Below are 16,495 nucleotides of genomic sequence, written 5' to 3'. Positions count from 1 at the left end.
CAGGTTCACGTAATCAGAGATTACCAATTTGCAAATTGAACAGTCCACATAAGTGGTTGCAGAAATCATCCCCCCTCCCATTGGGTGTAAAAAATCTATGCCCCTGATTATGAACAGAAGAGTGGTTAATAATGTTGGTGTAAGCCTCAAAATGTGAAAGGTCAACTGTTATTTGGCCCCACTGAGAGTAGTGTTTCATTGCTTCCCTGTCATAATATGCCTCCACAGGCATGCACCTCCAATGGAGATGCATTGAAAACACCCCATTTCAATAATGGGCATAAAATGACTTGGATATGTGTTAGGTATCTTGATAGCAGAGAAAACAACCTGAAGGAGCCAACCAAACAACACCTAGTGGCATTTCGAATTGTAGAACAGGTCCATGTTAGAAAAAGCCTCAACATCACAGTCATTTAGCATTGTATATTTTCATAGGTTGTTCAGTGTAGATTTAAGACAAAGTATACCTGGTCTGGCAATGCTCATCACAAAGCAGGGTCCAAACATCTGATAAAGGCCCAAATGCAAAGAAAGGAAATTGAAGGTAGGAATTACCCTTCACATAAAAGCAGAGAAGTTCAAAATGTGGTATGCTAAACTACAAAAATGTCATGTGATGGGAATAATAAGATGTAAAGGCATGCATAATGATCCACATACCAGCACTGATGATGTCCTCCAAGGGAAGATAGAAATGTACAACCAGAGAAAATCCCAAAAGCTCCTCAAGGAAATGATGAACAGTGTCAGCCAAAAGGTGAAGGGAAGATAATTCACAACATAAAGGGTGGTTGGAGTATGATGAATACAGGAAAACTGTGGTTGAGGAAAAGTAATTGAAGTACCAGGGTTGAATGGCAAGGTTGGAGCAATAGGAAACAGGAGATAAGAATAGAACAGAACATATCTTTTTAATTAATTCCACAATAGTGCCAGTTGTTAGTAAAGTATTTTCTACTGAAAAAAATACTGAACAAGATATGGAAAGATAGAGAATAAAGAATCAAGGCTATGTGTGACATGACTCTATTCAATAATTGAGACTTAAAATGTTACCTGTAGGAGGTATAGGGTAAGATGTAGACCATTCTATTCAATTGCACCAATGTACCAATTCCCATGGTACAGAAAAATGGCAAAAAATAATCATGTCTAATCATTGATGTCCTTACATAACTTGTGGTAGCTACATTTTCACATTTCTTTAATGTAAGAAGCACTGGAAACAACTGCACCCATAAGAGCTTGTAAACAGTGTATTGTTGAAATACATATTTTCTCTTTTATAATGGTCAGACTAATCATGAAACAGTAAAATAACTTAAATGGAAAGTGGATCTATGCACATGGTGTTTTATTTAATGTAATTAAATGATTACTTAAGATGGACTAAGGTTTCACCTGTTCAATTCAGCAATTATTTCTGTCTTCGATAACTTCGAACACATAATGGTTTGGATTATCAATAGCACTGATTTATGATGAAAATGCCCAGTGACTTAAAAACAAAACTTTCTTCAGTCAAAGACCTCTCAAATCAGAGGAGGACTTGTTGATGTGCCTTTATATATAGGTACTGCATCAAACATTCATGGCCATTACATAACTTCTCTCTTTTACCAGGCAAAATGAATCATACATATTTACTGGAAAGTATAAACTATCACATCAAACTTTCCTCCCCAATGGATCAATGGTAAACTTGAGGGCTTATAATGCTAAAATTTGGCATTAAATTACTGAAGTGATCTCAGGGCTGATATTCTATTATGTAGCTTTGAACTTAGAAAATCAGCACATCAAAATCAAACATTAATGAACAGAATTTCCAAACATATCCACACAATCTAAAGGATAACAATGGTCAATGATTATGTTAAAGTGTCAATAACATAAATAATAATTTCTTTTACACTTAAAAGGGTACCAGCAAAATATAATATAGCTATATTCACACCTAATTTGAGTATGAACTATTTTGGGTACACAGATGAAAAAGGCAAACACGAATTAGGGAAACGTGAACTGTCTAACAAACTGTAAACTCTTTATGATGTGTCCTTATCAAACAGTTAAGTAATTACAAATCTTTCTTGATTGTATTTATAAATGTCAAAATTGTTTCTTCACGTAGAAAGATATCTTTTTGTGCTTACTTATCTTTAAAATTAAAAGCTCTTTGTGAACAAACATGCCAACAGCTAGAAGAGTTTGTTTATAAAATGGGATCTCTCTCTGCTAGTAGTGTCTCAGGGTGTGTCTGAAGAAAGCCTTTTACAACTAATTGGGTTCTCAAATTGAACTTATTAGCTCTGAAACTGTTTTGCTTGGTAAAATATCTTCAAGCCATAGGATTAAATGGTTTGATATAAAACAATCATTGTGACTGTAAACAAATGTACTGGTCTACATAAACCAAAATCAAGTGAATCTGTCTGCATTTATTTGTGTGTGTAAATGTTTAAACACGTTCATTATAGAAATTAGATGTATTCCATGAGCTTTTTAACATATCATTATTAGCAGCTAGAAAAATCAAAATGTTCTCCTAATTTAACAGTATTGTATTAAAAATAACAAATTGTTTTACATTCTACATAAATTTGTTCATTTTGAGATACTTAACAATGATATTTATATTAATTTATCAGTCTGGAAGCACTCATGGTAGAATCCTTTGTTTTTGTCTGGTCAGAGATGTAAGTTGCACATAATAACATATATTCAGTTGATACAACTGCTTGAATATGTATAAAAATTATGACTGAAGTCTGTATGTATGAGAAAATAGCATAACAACTGAACACACTAGCAGAAATGCCACCCTACAGACAACTGTTTGTGCTAGTAATTACTAATCATAGTATTCATGCCTCATTGAATAAATTTCAGAAGAAGTGAGCATTTTTTAAAAAAAGATATTTTTTTGAGAAACACTTCACAGGAAAGGTGTTAGGATTGTGTTCATTAGTCATAGTCAACTCACAGCATCCAAATAATTCAACGTACAAAGCTCAAAAGTTTCATAAAATTTACTGATAGAAACTGATATTTTTATACATTAAAAGTTAGAGTTTATGAAAAAACAAAATAGTTTGAAAACTCTAGTTTCTTAGCACTATATTTAAACATTACATCAATAAATGTGTAATCAAGCCCTCACGTATAATCCTAGCAAAAGTCGTGTTTTTTGTTGTGAAGAGAGTGCTTTTATGTAACATTGTGTTCCATTATAAAAAAAACTGTTCTTGCACATATCACAGTTATTTTTATAATTGTCTGAATCTTGAGCACACAAAATGTGAAATTTGTTATGGATTTTTGTTTGTGTTGCCATTCGATAGATAGTGCAGGAGTTTTGGTTACATACATAGGTATTGACATACACACTACATCTATCTTAGTAAGATTGAAGGTAAAAAGGAGGAGAAGATGCATACCACAGCAAACTTGTTTGTTGCTATTCACTATTCTTTAAACACTTACCTGGTAGAAATCAAAGAAAATGTTTTGAAGTAGATGTAAACTCACTTTTAGTGGAACAGTGAAAGCACATGTAACCACTCAAGTCCCTTGAGCCAGAGTCATCCAACTCTTCTTCTTCGCTTGCTGAACTCAGGTCTGATTTCCAATTACAAAATTAGTTTGGTTCAGATTCAATGTTAAACACTGGTTGCTGGTTGCAAAATACATTAAAATCATTGCTACTATTTATAGAGCAAACTACTCTAGCTAAGAATTTGTTTTATGAGTTTCATTTATGCAGTATTGTGAATAAAACACAAATATGTTGTGTTATAGGGAAAAAAATACCACCAAACTTGCCTAACATTATTATCTATGGTTTTATGTGCTATTACAACAAAGTTAGCCCTACATTGTGAAAGGTACTGATGAATAAAACCTTTTTTTTTACCCGCTATAAATGTTTGCCTTTTCAGTGTGAAAAAATTCATCTAAAGCTGTACATAAAAAAACCAACAAACCAGAAGAATCTAAATACATAAAAACTATGTTATTAACATGAATTCCTTTTTTTTTTCAGGTACAGGGCACACGACAGGCAAAACTTTCGGCGCCTGTCGTGTGAAAGTGGGTTTTCTCGGGGTACTCCCGTTTCCCCCCACATCATAATCTTCAGGCATTGGATTTCTAGATCCCAGCCCAGGCAATCTTTTTGCCAGACCCAGAAACGGGGCGTTTGATTTGATCTGAACTTGAATGAATTACATTCATGTTCACATCTACCCAACTTTTTCTTTTCGAGACAGGTCCCGACCTTTCCTTCTTTCCACTGCTACCTTTGCCTCCACCCAAAAGACCATTTAGTGAGACATTCCCCACCCAAAAGTCAAGAGTAATAACGATAATTAATTTATTAAAATAATAATAAAAAAAAAAAAAACCACCACTTAATCCTAATAACAATCCACGAAAGGGGACGAAGAGGAACTACAAAGTTCCTGAACACCCCCAGTTGGAGAGAGAACTCTTCGGATTTCTCTCTCTCTAAACTGAACCCCTGCCACGTTAGTTAGTTAGTTAGCAACAAACCAGAATAAATAGAAACATTAAATGACTTGCAACAGAAGCAAATACACAAATATTTTCATTCTGAAAAATTTATAATCATACAACAATACGTCATTATAATTGACTTCAATGGACAACAAAAAGCACATGTTATAGTTACTGAATTTAAAGCTTTATATTATTCTTTATGTAGTGTATGAGAATTGCAAACGTGAATAAAGTGTAAACAAAATACATTAAATCTAATCCAATAACAAGAAGGCAATTTGCTTATAATTTCTCAACATTTTTCTTTTTGATTCTAAAGGCTGTTTTATTAAACTTTCTAAAAAATTCCATTGTCATTTACTTTAACTGCTTAGTGAAGAGGTAATTCTTATATAAAGTAATTAATAAACTAAGTAGTATATATTATGTAACACTTAAACAGAACTATATACAAAATACAAGAAACCCATCTTACCAAACTCACATAAATCTGACTTTTGTTTTGGGAAAGACTTGATGCGACGAATAACAATCTGACGTCGTCGTCTGTGTGATCGCATGGTAGCAGCACCTGGAGTTTTCTTCCACAAGTAGTAGAATTCCACCAAATCTGCCTGTGTGTAAACACTCATAACAGTTAGTAATCAGACAGAATAATTATTTATAACTTATAAGAGCATTCTTCATATAATGTTTGATTGGTTTAATAAATATTTTACTAATTGTAAAACAAACAGAAAAGTGAAAAAAAAATGAAGAGCATTTAATTCTTTAATGTAGTGGTCATAAACATGAGTTTGATTGATGATTTACTAGAGATGTCACCTTGGGTTAGAATTACATACCATTTACTTTGGTTTTTTGGTCTATCACAGTAATCTTATTGGATATTATTAAAAGTTTGATATTTACCTAAATGAAAAAGGAAGTAGATAAAAAAATTCCTTGGTAGTCCTTGTTCCTTAGTCAATTTAATACATGTACATACAGAAAAACAACAAAACATTCACTTGATAACAGAAAACTTGGAGAGTATGTCAGTTCAATTTAAAGGGAAATTGTCACAGATTGCATGATAACAATCGGATAAGGGAGAATAATTTGTCTTTTGAATTGTGTTCTAAGACATTTTAATCAATTATTTAAATCACTGGATATAAATGACATGTTTGTATCATATTATTTTAAAGCATGTGGGTAGTGCTGTTGTTTGTTTAAAGTTGAAATTCATTGGCAAAAATACAGATACTTACTATAAAAAATCCAGCCCATACATTAAACCAGACACTTTAAATACAGCCTACCTTTTTCATTTATTTACATTTCTTTTTACTTGTAATAGTCCTTTTTTCAAGACAGTAAGTCCCCATTTCTGAGGTTCTTTAAAGACGAATAACAACCTTATTCCTGGGTACCCTGAAATAAAGTGTTTCAGTTTATTTTATTTTGATTTCTTTTATCTTTGCTTAACCTTTAACAAACCACAAACTTGTCCTTTCACATAAAAGACATTAAGTTTGTATTGGTGTTGAATGCTCTTGTGCTAGAAAAAAACCTTGATTACCATAAATTATTGTTTCTCCAACAGATTTTTGTGCTGTCAACTAGGATATAGTTATTTCAGAAATGTTATATAGTCGATCGGTATCTTCAGTTCTTCTAATTTACTCTTTTGTGCTGTTTTTGAAATGTAATCCAAGATATACCTCTGTGTTCTAATGAGAACTTTTGTGGAGAGGAGGAAAGCTAAACTGAACTGGTAATGATAATATAGAAGTGTTGGTTAATTTGGAGAAACATTTTTTTAAATGATGAGTGCTCACCAGCACTTTGACAGACATTCCAGAGCTCCATGCTCTATCCATCTGCTGAGGTGGCTGAGTTAGTACTTGGTTTATCAGGTACATCTTGTAATATTGATTAGTATTGAACAGATCAGCTCAAAAAACCATGTTGTATGCTGCCAAAAGGGGTCGCTTACTTAGATCTACTAATACCAGTCAGGGTACAGTGAACTGCATAGACTGGCAAGCAGCATTGTTTGAAACCTTTAATTAATAATCTCTTCAGAAGCAGCTAGAAGTTAGCTATTATGGTAGGCAGACCATTTTTACCAATCTTTTTCTCCACATCTGTTTTCTTAATGGAGTACTTGTTACATTTATATCATGCACATGATTCACTATCACTGTCAGCATGTAAGGTGACATGAACACATCAGGAGCCCTGTCATTACTGCAGTAGGAAGAGAGGTAGAGGTACAGTACACTCATGTGATGCAGTTGACTTTCTTTGTGTTCCTCCACTGTACTAGCACTTCTTGTTTGGCATAGCTCATAGTCATATTTTTTGTCATTCTTTACTGTTTCACATTTGTATTTACTATTCTCCTGAAGTGACCCTCATTTGTTGGTTTTATGGTCTGTTCCTTTTCTTCTCTTGTCCCCTTTTTGGGGTGTTGCTATGAGTAGCATCTATTTTTCACTTCCTCTCTTTCACATATTAGATTTGTTCTTTTGGGCCTTCTCATACAGTCTTCATATCCTTGCATGTCACATTCTGGGTATCTTCACTTAGGTTGCAGTTTGTTTTTCTCATTCCAACTCATTCTATTAATTGGAATGGTTTCTCAATTTTTGTGTTTTTTCATGGCTTTGTCTTCCATAGGATTCTCCCCACAAAGACCCCTTTACTACATTTCTTAACCTCCTATTACCTCTGTTTGGTATCTAGCACCTCCACTTATAGCTCATTTCTGTTGATGCCTTCATCCAGGATTGGTACCACAGGTTTCTGTATGTTCAGCCCCCCATCCTCTTACTTCCATGGGTGATTTCCTTAATATCTACCATTCTGTGTTAGGTCCTTCTTATTGATCCTTAATGGCCAGCTTTACCATGTTTTTTACAGTTTCTCAAACTCCAACTTGTACCTCCACTACCTCTTCCTTTGTCTCTTGCCTTTTTTTGTCCAGTTTATTTACCACTACTGCAACCAGATTTTGACGTAGTTTGTGCTTGGCTCTTATTTAGTCCTAGACATGGAGATAAGATTTATACCTGCAGGTAGCTTTTTTGTTGGTTCCTTTTACTCTTTCTCAGTGGGAATTTCTTGACATAAATGGTAAGTGCTCTACATTTAATCTACATGTCAGGAATTTCCTACAAATCAAACCCCTGTATCTCAAATGATGGAAATTCTCTTCTGGGTTTTTTACCTTGGGTCATCAGTCCCTTTGATCTTGGGTTGTTGGGCAGCCTTATCCCACATATTTGTTTTTTCCCCCAAACCACAAAGTTTTTACCTCACCTATCCTTACTATATTCATATGTTCCTTCTGGTTTTGTCGTACCATTCCAATCTGGAATATTCATAAAATATTTTATTCCCTCATTTTACCTTCATTTGCATTATTCTCCTTGTGTTTCATGTTTCACATTCCCTTTAAGCATAATTCCTTTTCTTCTGTGCTTGTGTACATTGAAGGTTGGATTTGTTTCCCATGATGTTTCTCATACTTTTTTTCCCACTCCTCTCTTTCCCTTTACCTGAATCGTTCCTTTCTACCCAAGACATCAGCAACTAGGAAAAGTAACTTCTTATTTTACCTAATTATCTTCCTTTTTTATCTTTCCCATTTTTATTCTTGTCCTAATTAGGACCAACATTTATGTGTGATTTATGATCTTTGTTGTTCTAATGCCTGTAGGCTTCTTTCCTTGGTGACTGCTCCTGCCTCTTTGTTCCTAGGCAGTTTTCCTTTTGTCAAGATCACTCTTCTTCTGTCTCACTGATAGTGTTTGACTCTTGATCTCATTGGCTTCCTCTCCTTTATTGTATTCTTTTTGGACTTTGTTCCAAGTGTCTTTTTATCAGATTTGACATCTCTACTTTCTGTTCATTGGCAATTGGAGGAACTTCTACATTCAAGCATGAGGATTATACTCAATATGATCATCTTACTTTATCTACGTCATATCATGGTTTCTTCCATTTCTTATACTTTAGTGTAACCCTATCTGGGTAAGTTTCTAATCATTATTTCTTTCCCCTCAGGGGTCCTTGTTTCAGCTGACACTTTCTTATGTAAGTGTACTATGTTTCTTTTGTTGGAGATGTGATGCATGATGATTTATGTGAGAGACACTTTGGAAACACTTGGTTCCAACAGGGAGGAACAGGTGTCCTTCAATTGAAATCCACCCTGTACAGTCATATTGAATTACAGTCTCTTAAATGGCTTTGCAATGGTTACTGATGAAGTAAGGTTTTCCACAAAATTACTTGAAGGTGAATAACCATGTAATGTTCTTATTCTGTAAACATGCTTATTCCAGACCATACCACCCATAAACTGTATGGGTAAAGCAAAATGGGATAACTGTCTATCCTTGCCATGCCTTCTTTGAATAAATAGGTTTTTGTAGTTACCCATCACACTGTCTCTGATAATTACATTTCCTAGAACTCTCAAGTGCATATTCACCCTCCTTACCATTAACTAGTTCCAAGCTGCTGAAGTTCTTGGTCATGGAGGCAACTTCCTAAATGGGTTCCACAAAAAATGGCTATAACCTTATAGTCTAGAGTAGGGCAGTGATGTTCTGTTGATTTAGATGAAACATGCTCTTCAGTGGAGTTAAACCACTGTTGGATGAAGTGGCCTCCTGCTACTATTTACATAACAGCTGGAGTTAAGACACTGAAAATGCAGTTTACCCTTTTTGAAGCCCTCATCCTTCCACTGCATGAATGTCAGTACACCTTTGCCATGGTGATGGATTTAAAGTGAACCAATCAGAATAAGTCTTCAGACAGCTCTCAGAGTGTCTATCTTCCTCCTTCAATTCTCTCTGCCTGTGTTGTGGATCACAGCAGTGGTACATGGTACTGTTACATTTATATCCTTGGCCCATCATTCTATCCTCTCACATAGATATTATTGCCATTTGGAAGGTCTTGCCCTGTTTCGTGGTTAGGGTCATGCAGTAAACATCCTTTTCATATCAGATGTCAAGATCCCAAGTCAATAGATCAGAGCTAATCCTTGTGTCATACTCAGAAATCAGAGATGAAGACAATATGATCCTTATCCTACTCTTGGGTGGATGTTGATACCCCATGAGGAGGTTTTAGGTGTAGGTGACTACTGAGTATGGGATTGAGATACAATACCTTTTTCAAGTTGGAATCACTTTCCAATCACATTCTCTTCCACTCAGGTGTGTTCCTTTCATTTTCCTCCATACTATTTTACACATTCTACAAATTGGTGAAAAGTATACCTGGCTCAGAAGTAGTGCAGTATTCCTATTAGGATCTTCAGATCTGATTCTCTCATCTACAGAGGTATCCTTCGGACATTTTTGAGGGTGTACATCTGTTTATCCCTTACACCAGTCACTCATCCTAATCAATGCGGAATTCTAGCTAAATCTTGTGAGTGGAGGGAAATACTATATTGGAAGTTATTATTTTTCTATACTGACAATGTATTTCTGATAGGTACTTCCCTCCTCTAACACTTCTCACCCTTCCTTTGAAGTGATAGTTTAGTGGAGACACACACATCACATGAGAGTACTATGCTTTTTTTGGTGTAGATGTGACACACAATAATTTATTGCTTATCAAAGTCAGTTGACATGGTTATATAGTGTAGTTAACCTCCACAATATTTTTGCCACAACTACAACTATACATTTATAACCTATTTAACAGTTGTTTACATTTACTTCTGTCACTGTTTACTACTGTAGATCCTGGCTTGTTTGCCACTGCCAGATTTCATGCATAGACCAGATTCTTTACACTAGGTGTCAGTTACTTATGGTGATGAATTTCAACAATAAACAAATATTAAATCAGTCCATTTGTTTGAACCAAATTTATTAAAAACAACTTATATGTATACAAAAATATTCATTAAACTGTTGGTTATCACAGTTGTATCCAAAGTTTTAAATAACTGTCTCTTTTTCATCAAATTCTACACACGCTGGTTCAACTACTTTAGAACACAAACTGATAATATAAATTATTCTTTTTTACTCTGTTATTACAATGCAATATGTAATAATTGCATATTAAAAAAATGACTAAAAATTAAATGAATCAATTTACAATCAGCTGGCCCTAGCAAAACAAATAAACATGACTCCAAATCATGTTCTAGCTCTTTCAGAATCAGAATGAGAAGTGAATCTCTCTCTACTTGAAGGCTGAAGTGCTTCTTTTCTGAGAGTGCCAAAACTGCAATCAGAAAACAGTCACTGAAATACAGAAATATTTCTGTTCCATGTGACAGTTGCATGGTAGAATAGAATACAATTTATTTATCTTTTTAAACAGTAGCTTAGTTCCTTGACTGGGCAATCTACAAAAGTAATACTTTATGCTGAATTTAGTACATCACACAAATTACATTTAACCTCAATGAAATTCAAACAATTTGTGGATATGAAATATATACTATGAGAAAATTAGACATGTTGTATATTCATATTACTCATCACAGATCCAAGTGTCATTTGACTACCAACATGACATGTAATTAAACCAAGTAAATATATTTACTGTCAACATAAAAAGTATATTTGATCAAATATTTATCTCAAAATGTTGTGTGACCTTGTAAAATTTTTTTGAATTGTTCACAATGACTAATATTTCTCTTAATTTCAAATTTATCCAATATTATAAATAGATATACCTTATATTTTATCTAATATATATAATTATTCTGAATAAAATAATGTGCTGCTTACAGTTTCCTTCTGGGGTAGTAACTCTTTTCTGATCCTGAAGAAATTTTTCCCAAACTGTCGTAGACCTTTCACAAATCGCTTCTGTTTCAGACATAAAACTTAAATTTTGGAAGAATATTCATTTGAAAAATTGTTTTACCAATACAATATTCACAATATATCATCTGCAAAACAGTAGTTGTTTGATGAAATTAACATTTTGCTTGCAACTTCATCATGGCCATATATTTTGTTCATTATGATTTTCATGCTTAAAATTACTCATGTTGTCTTCCTTATAAAAATATTATAGAAAAATGTAATATTTATAAGGAAAGATGTAATTGTTTGACTCATTAATCCACAAAAAATAATTTTCTTAATAAAACTAGAGAATATCCTTAAAAATTAACTCTAAAACAATAAAATGATTAGAAAAACAGTAGAAATATAATATGTGAATAAAGAGCACCGAGTATATTATACTAAAACGATTCTGAATTTTCAAGTTAGCAAGTCACGTAACAAATAACTAACCATAACTAATATAGTTGCAGTGAAATGGCACGTATCAGAATTACATTTTAATATTGTTTGGCATATCATGGGTACTTTGATCCTCCCAAGAGGGTTTGTTGTTAAGCATAAAGCTACACAAAGGGCCATCTGTGCCCTGCCCACCATGGGTATCAAATCCCAGTTTTTAGTGGTATAAATCTGCAGACACACTGCTGTGCCACTGGAGGGGGGGGGAGAGATTGGTGCACCAAAATTCATCCCTCTTGGGAAGGGAAAATAAAGATCCTTTCAGATTTAAAATATCATACATAAATTCATATCATAAAGATATGTTCTGATCAGTGGTTTATAATTTTCAAGAGTATTAAAAGTCATGGAATTGAGTAGTGTCTTGGAACATATAAGAATTCACAAACAAAAATGTCAATGGTAAAAGTGATTCATGTGGAATGTAATCAAGAAGGATCTCCATGATGAAATGAGGACTATAATGTATAATTTTAACAACATAAAGACTGGCAGTAAAATGTCCCATCCAACTGCCACATACCTCAAGCAGATAGAAAATAAAATGAGTATTCATTATTCATATTATTCAATATGAAAACGTACTGGTGGAGTCATGAGATGCAAAATCTATGGATTTCTGTGAGAACAGAATGTTCAACTAAGTACACGGAAACTAGTGTCCCTTTACACAAGATGGATTGTTGAAAGTTGCAGTAATATGCACATGAATACTTTTACCATATAGGATTAAATTATTGGCATGACTTATAAAACTCAGAAAATTACCTATTTTTAGCATTTTAATTGTTTTATGAAGGCTTACTTGTTCCTCTTCAGTCCACTTTTTATCTATTCCTCTTGATACTGGATGTCTGACTAATGCTTGAAGAGCCTTCCCAGTATCATAGTTACTATCATGAAGCTACATTAAGAAAATGCACATAAAAACTGAAAAAGTTACTTATAAAAACATTATAAAGCAATAAGAACATAAAAATTTTAAGACTTTGTAAAGTGTGCAGCATATATTATATCAAATAGTATAAAAACTCTCAAGCAAAGGAAACATTAATTTGACACTTATCACAAACTAGTTGAATAATTCAATATATTAGTCATAATTTTAATTTCATTAGGGAATATCATATCATTCTCCAAAACAGTCCGGTCTTAATATCTGAACAACAGTCACTATACATAGTATACTACGAATTATGGGTTGTAGAACCATTATGGAAATTCAGTTTAACGAAATCCTAAACTTACACTTTATGATTTCATAAACATGTATTGGAAAATAATGTAGATGCATTCAAAAACAAATTATTAAATTATATGTATAATACAGGGATTTTGTAAAACAAACATGACAACTATATTCACCCATTATTCTGACCCAGCATGGCCAGGTGGATAAGGCATTCGACTTATAATCTGAGGGTTGCGGGTTCGAATCCCCATCACACCAAACATGCTCGCCCTTTCAGCTGTGGGGGCATTATAATGTTATAGTCAATCCCACTATTCATTGGTAAAATAGTAGCCCAAGAGTTGGCAGTAGGGGTGGTGATGAATAGCTGCCTTCCTTCTAGTCTTACACTGTTAAATTAAGAACGGCTAGCGCAGATAGCTCTCGTGTAGCTTTGCGCAAAATTCAAACCAAACCAAACCCATTATTCTAGGAAATAAAACAAATGATCAAGTTGTCAATTATTATGAAGCTATCAATTATTCAGTAACATAAATACATTATTATAAAACTGCTTTATGAAAACAAAAACTAGATTTCTTATACTATTTTTTTAAGTTTTGAGATAAAGTAAAAGTTTTATTACAAGCCCATCACTTGTACTAATACCTATATACAAACTGGAACAATTACCCTACAAACCAACTGAACAAGGCAACACTTGATTTGACAGTTCTGTAAACAGACAATTTTATAACTGATACACAAGTTCTACATCATAAATTGCAATATATAAATCAGGCATGTCATCATATTCATTGATATATTCAAGTGAAATGTGGGATAATTACAGGCTTGGCTTGCTGTAGCATGTGAGTGATGTTTTTAATTTTAAGTTCATTTGTTTGTTTTCTTGAACATTGCAGATGTTATTGATTTAATTATGAGAATAATAATTAATTAATAACAGAGGCATATGTTCTTTCCAGTATGAATTTTTAGTTTCATATTTTTTGTATAGAAAAGATACAATATTTTAATTATACAGGGTGTTTGGAAAATCACTGTGCACTTATATATTTATTAACAGACGTTTCAATATAGAATACAGGAGGTAAATATGAATGACAATTATAAACAATGTTGAAAGTAACCCCTGTTGGCATCAATACAGGCTTGGATCCTTCTTATTTTGTTTCTAAACACCGCTATCACGTTGCTGGCTTGAAATAGACTGAATAGACATATGATTACAAAACTGCACAGTGACTTTCTGACAACACACACACACACATTATTTCTTACATATTGTGAAAAAACCTAATTATTTCTTCCTTTAGATACAGTCATCTACTGGGACATAAATATTACAAAACATATATCACCAGAAATTTATTGCATTACACAAAAACAACTGACAGGTTGACAATTTACATCTTTTCTAAGCTTAAACTATGATTTAATTCAAGTGTCACATGATACCAGATGTACACAGTGCTTACTGTTAATTGGTTTGTGATATAGGGTTATGTACACAACTGTAACAATGAAATCTATGATTGTGGGATATTAATACTTAACTCTTGAGTTAGAGATAAAATTAATAATTTTTAGTAAGTACCTAGTCTGCAGGCTTTACCATGTAAGTGACAACCTATTGGTAGCTGGATTAAAATGGGTTGGTATCTGAACATAAAGTGTTCAATGATTTTAACATCTTCACGACATTGCACGTGAATGTCATATTCCCAATATACAGGAATTGTCTTTTGTAACATGTCTTAGGTGTTATTAAACAGTTCCTGGGAATTCACCATGTATCTTTTATTAAAGTGAATTGTTCAAAACTATTGTAGATGACTCAATGGCTGAATGGGGTAAAATTATCAGAACACTAGGTGGAGATCATCACAGCATACATTAAACATATTAACTCACACACATACTAACAAGAGTGTATAACTCATGTATACGAAATTGAGCAAAGAGAAATATTTACCTTTATATATATGTATGTACTTAAGACAATCAGAGAAATAAAATACACACTCACTAAGTCCATGGCATTAATAGTAGTATCGTCTCTTGATGCTGCTAAGCAACCATCTACTGATGATCCTCCATCACACATGCCTGCAAAAGCAGCCATACTCCTGCACAAACAGGAAGCAGCAAGTAATATGAGAATCAAAGCTATCCTTATAACACATTCTCTAACATGCATGAAAAAGTATTCTTATCAGCATGTGATAAATCTGAACGATATCTCAAGTTGAATCCAATTTTACAAGATTTGTATGTTTTTTCTTTTTGTTTTGATTACTTATTTTGAGAAGCTTTTAAGTCCGAAATTTTTATTAATCCCAATATTAAAAGGCTACTTTAAAAACAGTGCTCCTAGAATTTATGTAGGAGAAAGTTGTCAAGTGAGGAAAACTACATGAAATAATATGCACTTAAACTGGAATAACAAGTGCAATTGATAACAAGTATAATACAGGAAATTACATCCATATTCTTTGATTGGGAAAAGATGCAATGCTCTTTTTCAGTTAAAGAATATGAGTATGTTTTATTAAAAAATATTGATATGGACAGATAAAAGAGTGGCACAACATTTATGTTAATTTTTATACCTATATCAAATAATAACAGCATTTTTCTAACTTCAAACAAATAATATCACATATAAGACAAATGAATAAATCTAAAGATCTTGGTCTACTGGTTGACAAGTCTCATCAGCCATTATTACACTGCTCTTTCTAGGGGGTAGTCTGAAGACATACCCATTTCCCCCCAAATATTTTGGAAACTTTAATGCTATGATATGGAATTTTTAATAATTTTAACTACAAATACTGCATACACACAAAGTAATGAATAGAATTAAAATAAACAAGTTTTAATACATAAGTTGTAGCTATACATGCAATGAAAAGGTGGTCAGACCATGACCTAACTTTACTGTTTCCTACAGCACTGATTTTCCTAATGCTACTTATATTTTCATGAAAGAATTGTTTTTTTTTATTTGTTTTGAATTTTGTGCAAAGCTAGAGGAGAGCTATCTGCATTAGCTGTCACAAATTTAGCAGTGTAAGATTATAGGGAAGGCAGCTAGTCAACATTACCCATTGCCAACTCTTGGGCTACTCTTTTACCAATGTGTAGTGGGATTGACCATCACATGTTTGGTGTGTTAGGGATTTCAATTCGTGACCTTCAGATCATGAGTTGAATGCCTTAACCGTCTGGCCATGCCGGGCCTTATGAAAGAAAATTTCCAAAAATAAAACACTTGATATTCAGAATATTAACACATCTACAGTGATGATCTAAGTAGTTTGAATAGACAGACTATTAATATTTTTGTTAATAACAAATCTACAATATCTGGTACTTAAACTAATTATGTATATTAGATATAAAAAATGATACAATGGCAACATTGATAGATGAAAATTTGGTGTTATATACAAAACTGAAAAGTAAAGTAATTTCAGAT

General features: G+C 33.2%; 1 protein-coding gene across 6 annotated transcripts in view; it reads right to left on the bottom strand.

Moving 5' to 3' along the window:
- Window positions 1-16,495, bottom strand: part of LOC143223083 (uncharacterized) — a 118,535-nt gene that overhangs the window by 41,123 nt on the left and 60,917 nt on the right. For 4 of the 6 annotated variants that reach the window (XR_013012651.1, XM_076450511.1, XM_076450510.1 and 1 more), the window contains 5 exons: window positions 15,041-15,140; window positions 12,622-12,720; window positions 11,292-11,372; window positions 5,000-5,138; window positions 3,535-3,624 (listed from right to left, as the gene is read on the bottom strand). Coding sequence is in view for 5 of the 6 variants with exons in the window: in XM_076450511.1 (XP_076306626.1) it covers window positions 3,535-3,624; window positions 5,000-5,138; window positions 11,292-11,372; window positions 12,622-12,720; window positions 15,041-15,140 (509 nt within the window). In the remaining variant the exon portion in view is untranslated. The remainder of the gene's footprint in view (window positions 1-3,534; window positions 3,625-4,999; window positions 5,139-11,291; window positions 11,373-12,621; window positions 12,721-15,040; window positions 15,141-16,495) is intronic. The other 2 variants (XM_076450514.1, XM_076450515.1) reach the window with 2 other exon arrangements.

The sequence above is a fragment of the Tachypleus tridentatus genome, chromosome 8 (assembly GCF_004210375.1).
Source record: "Tachypleus tridentatus isolate NWPU-2018 chromosome 8, ASM421037v1, whole genome shotgun sequence".
NCBI lineage: Eukaryota > Metazoa > Arthropoda > Merostomata > Xiphosura > Limulidae > Tachypleus > Tachypleus tridentatus.
This window is presented reverse-complemented; position numbering and strand designations above follow the sequence as displayed.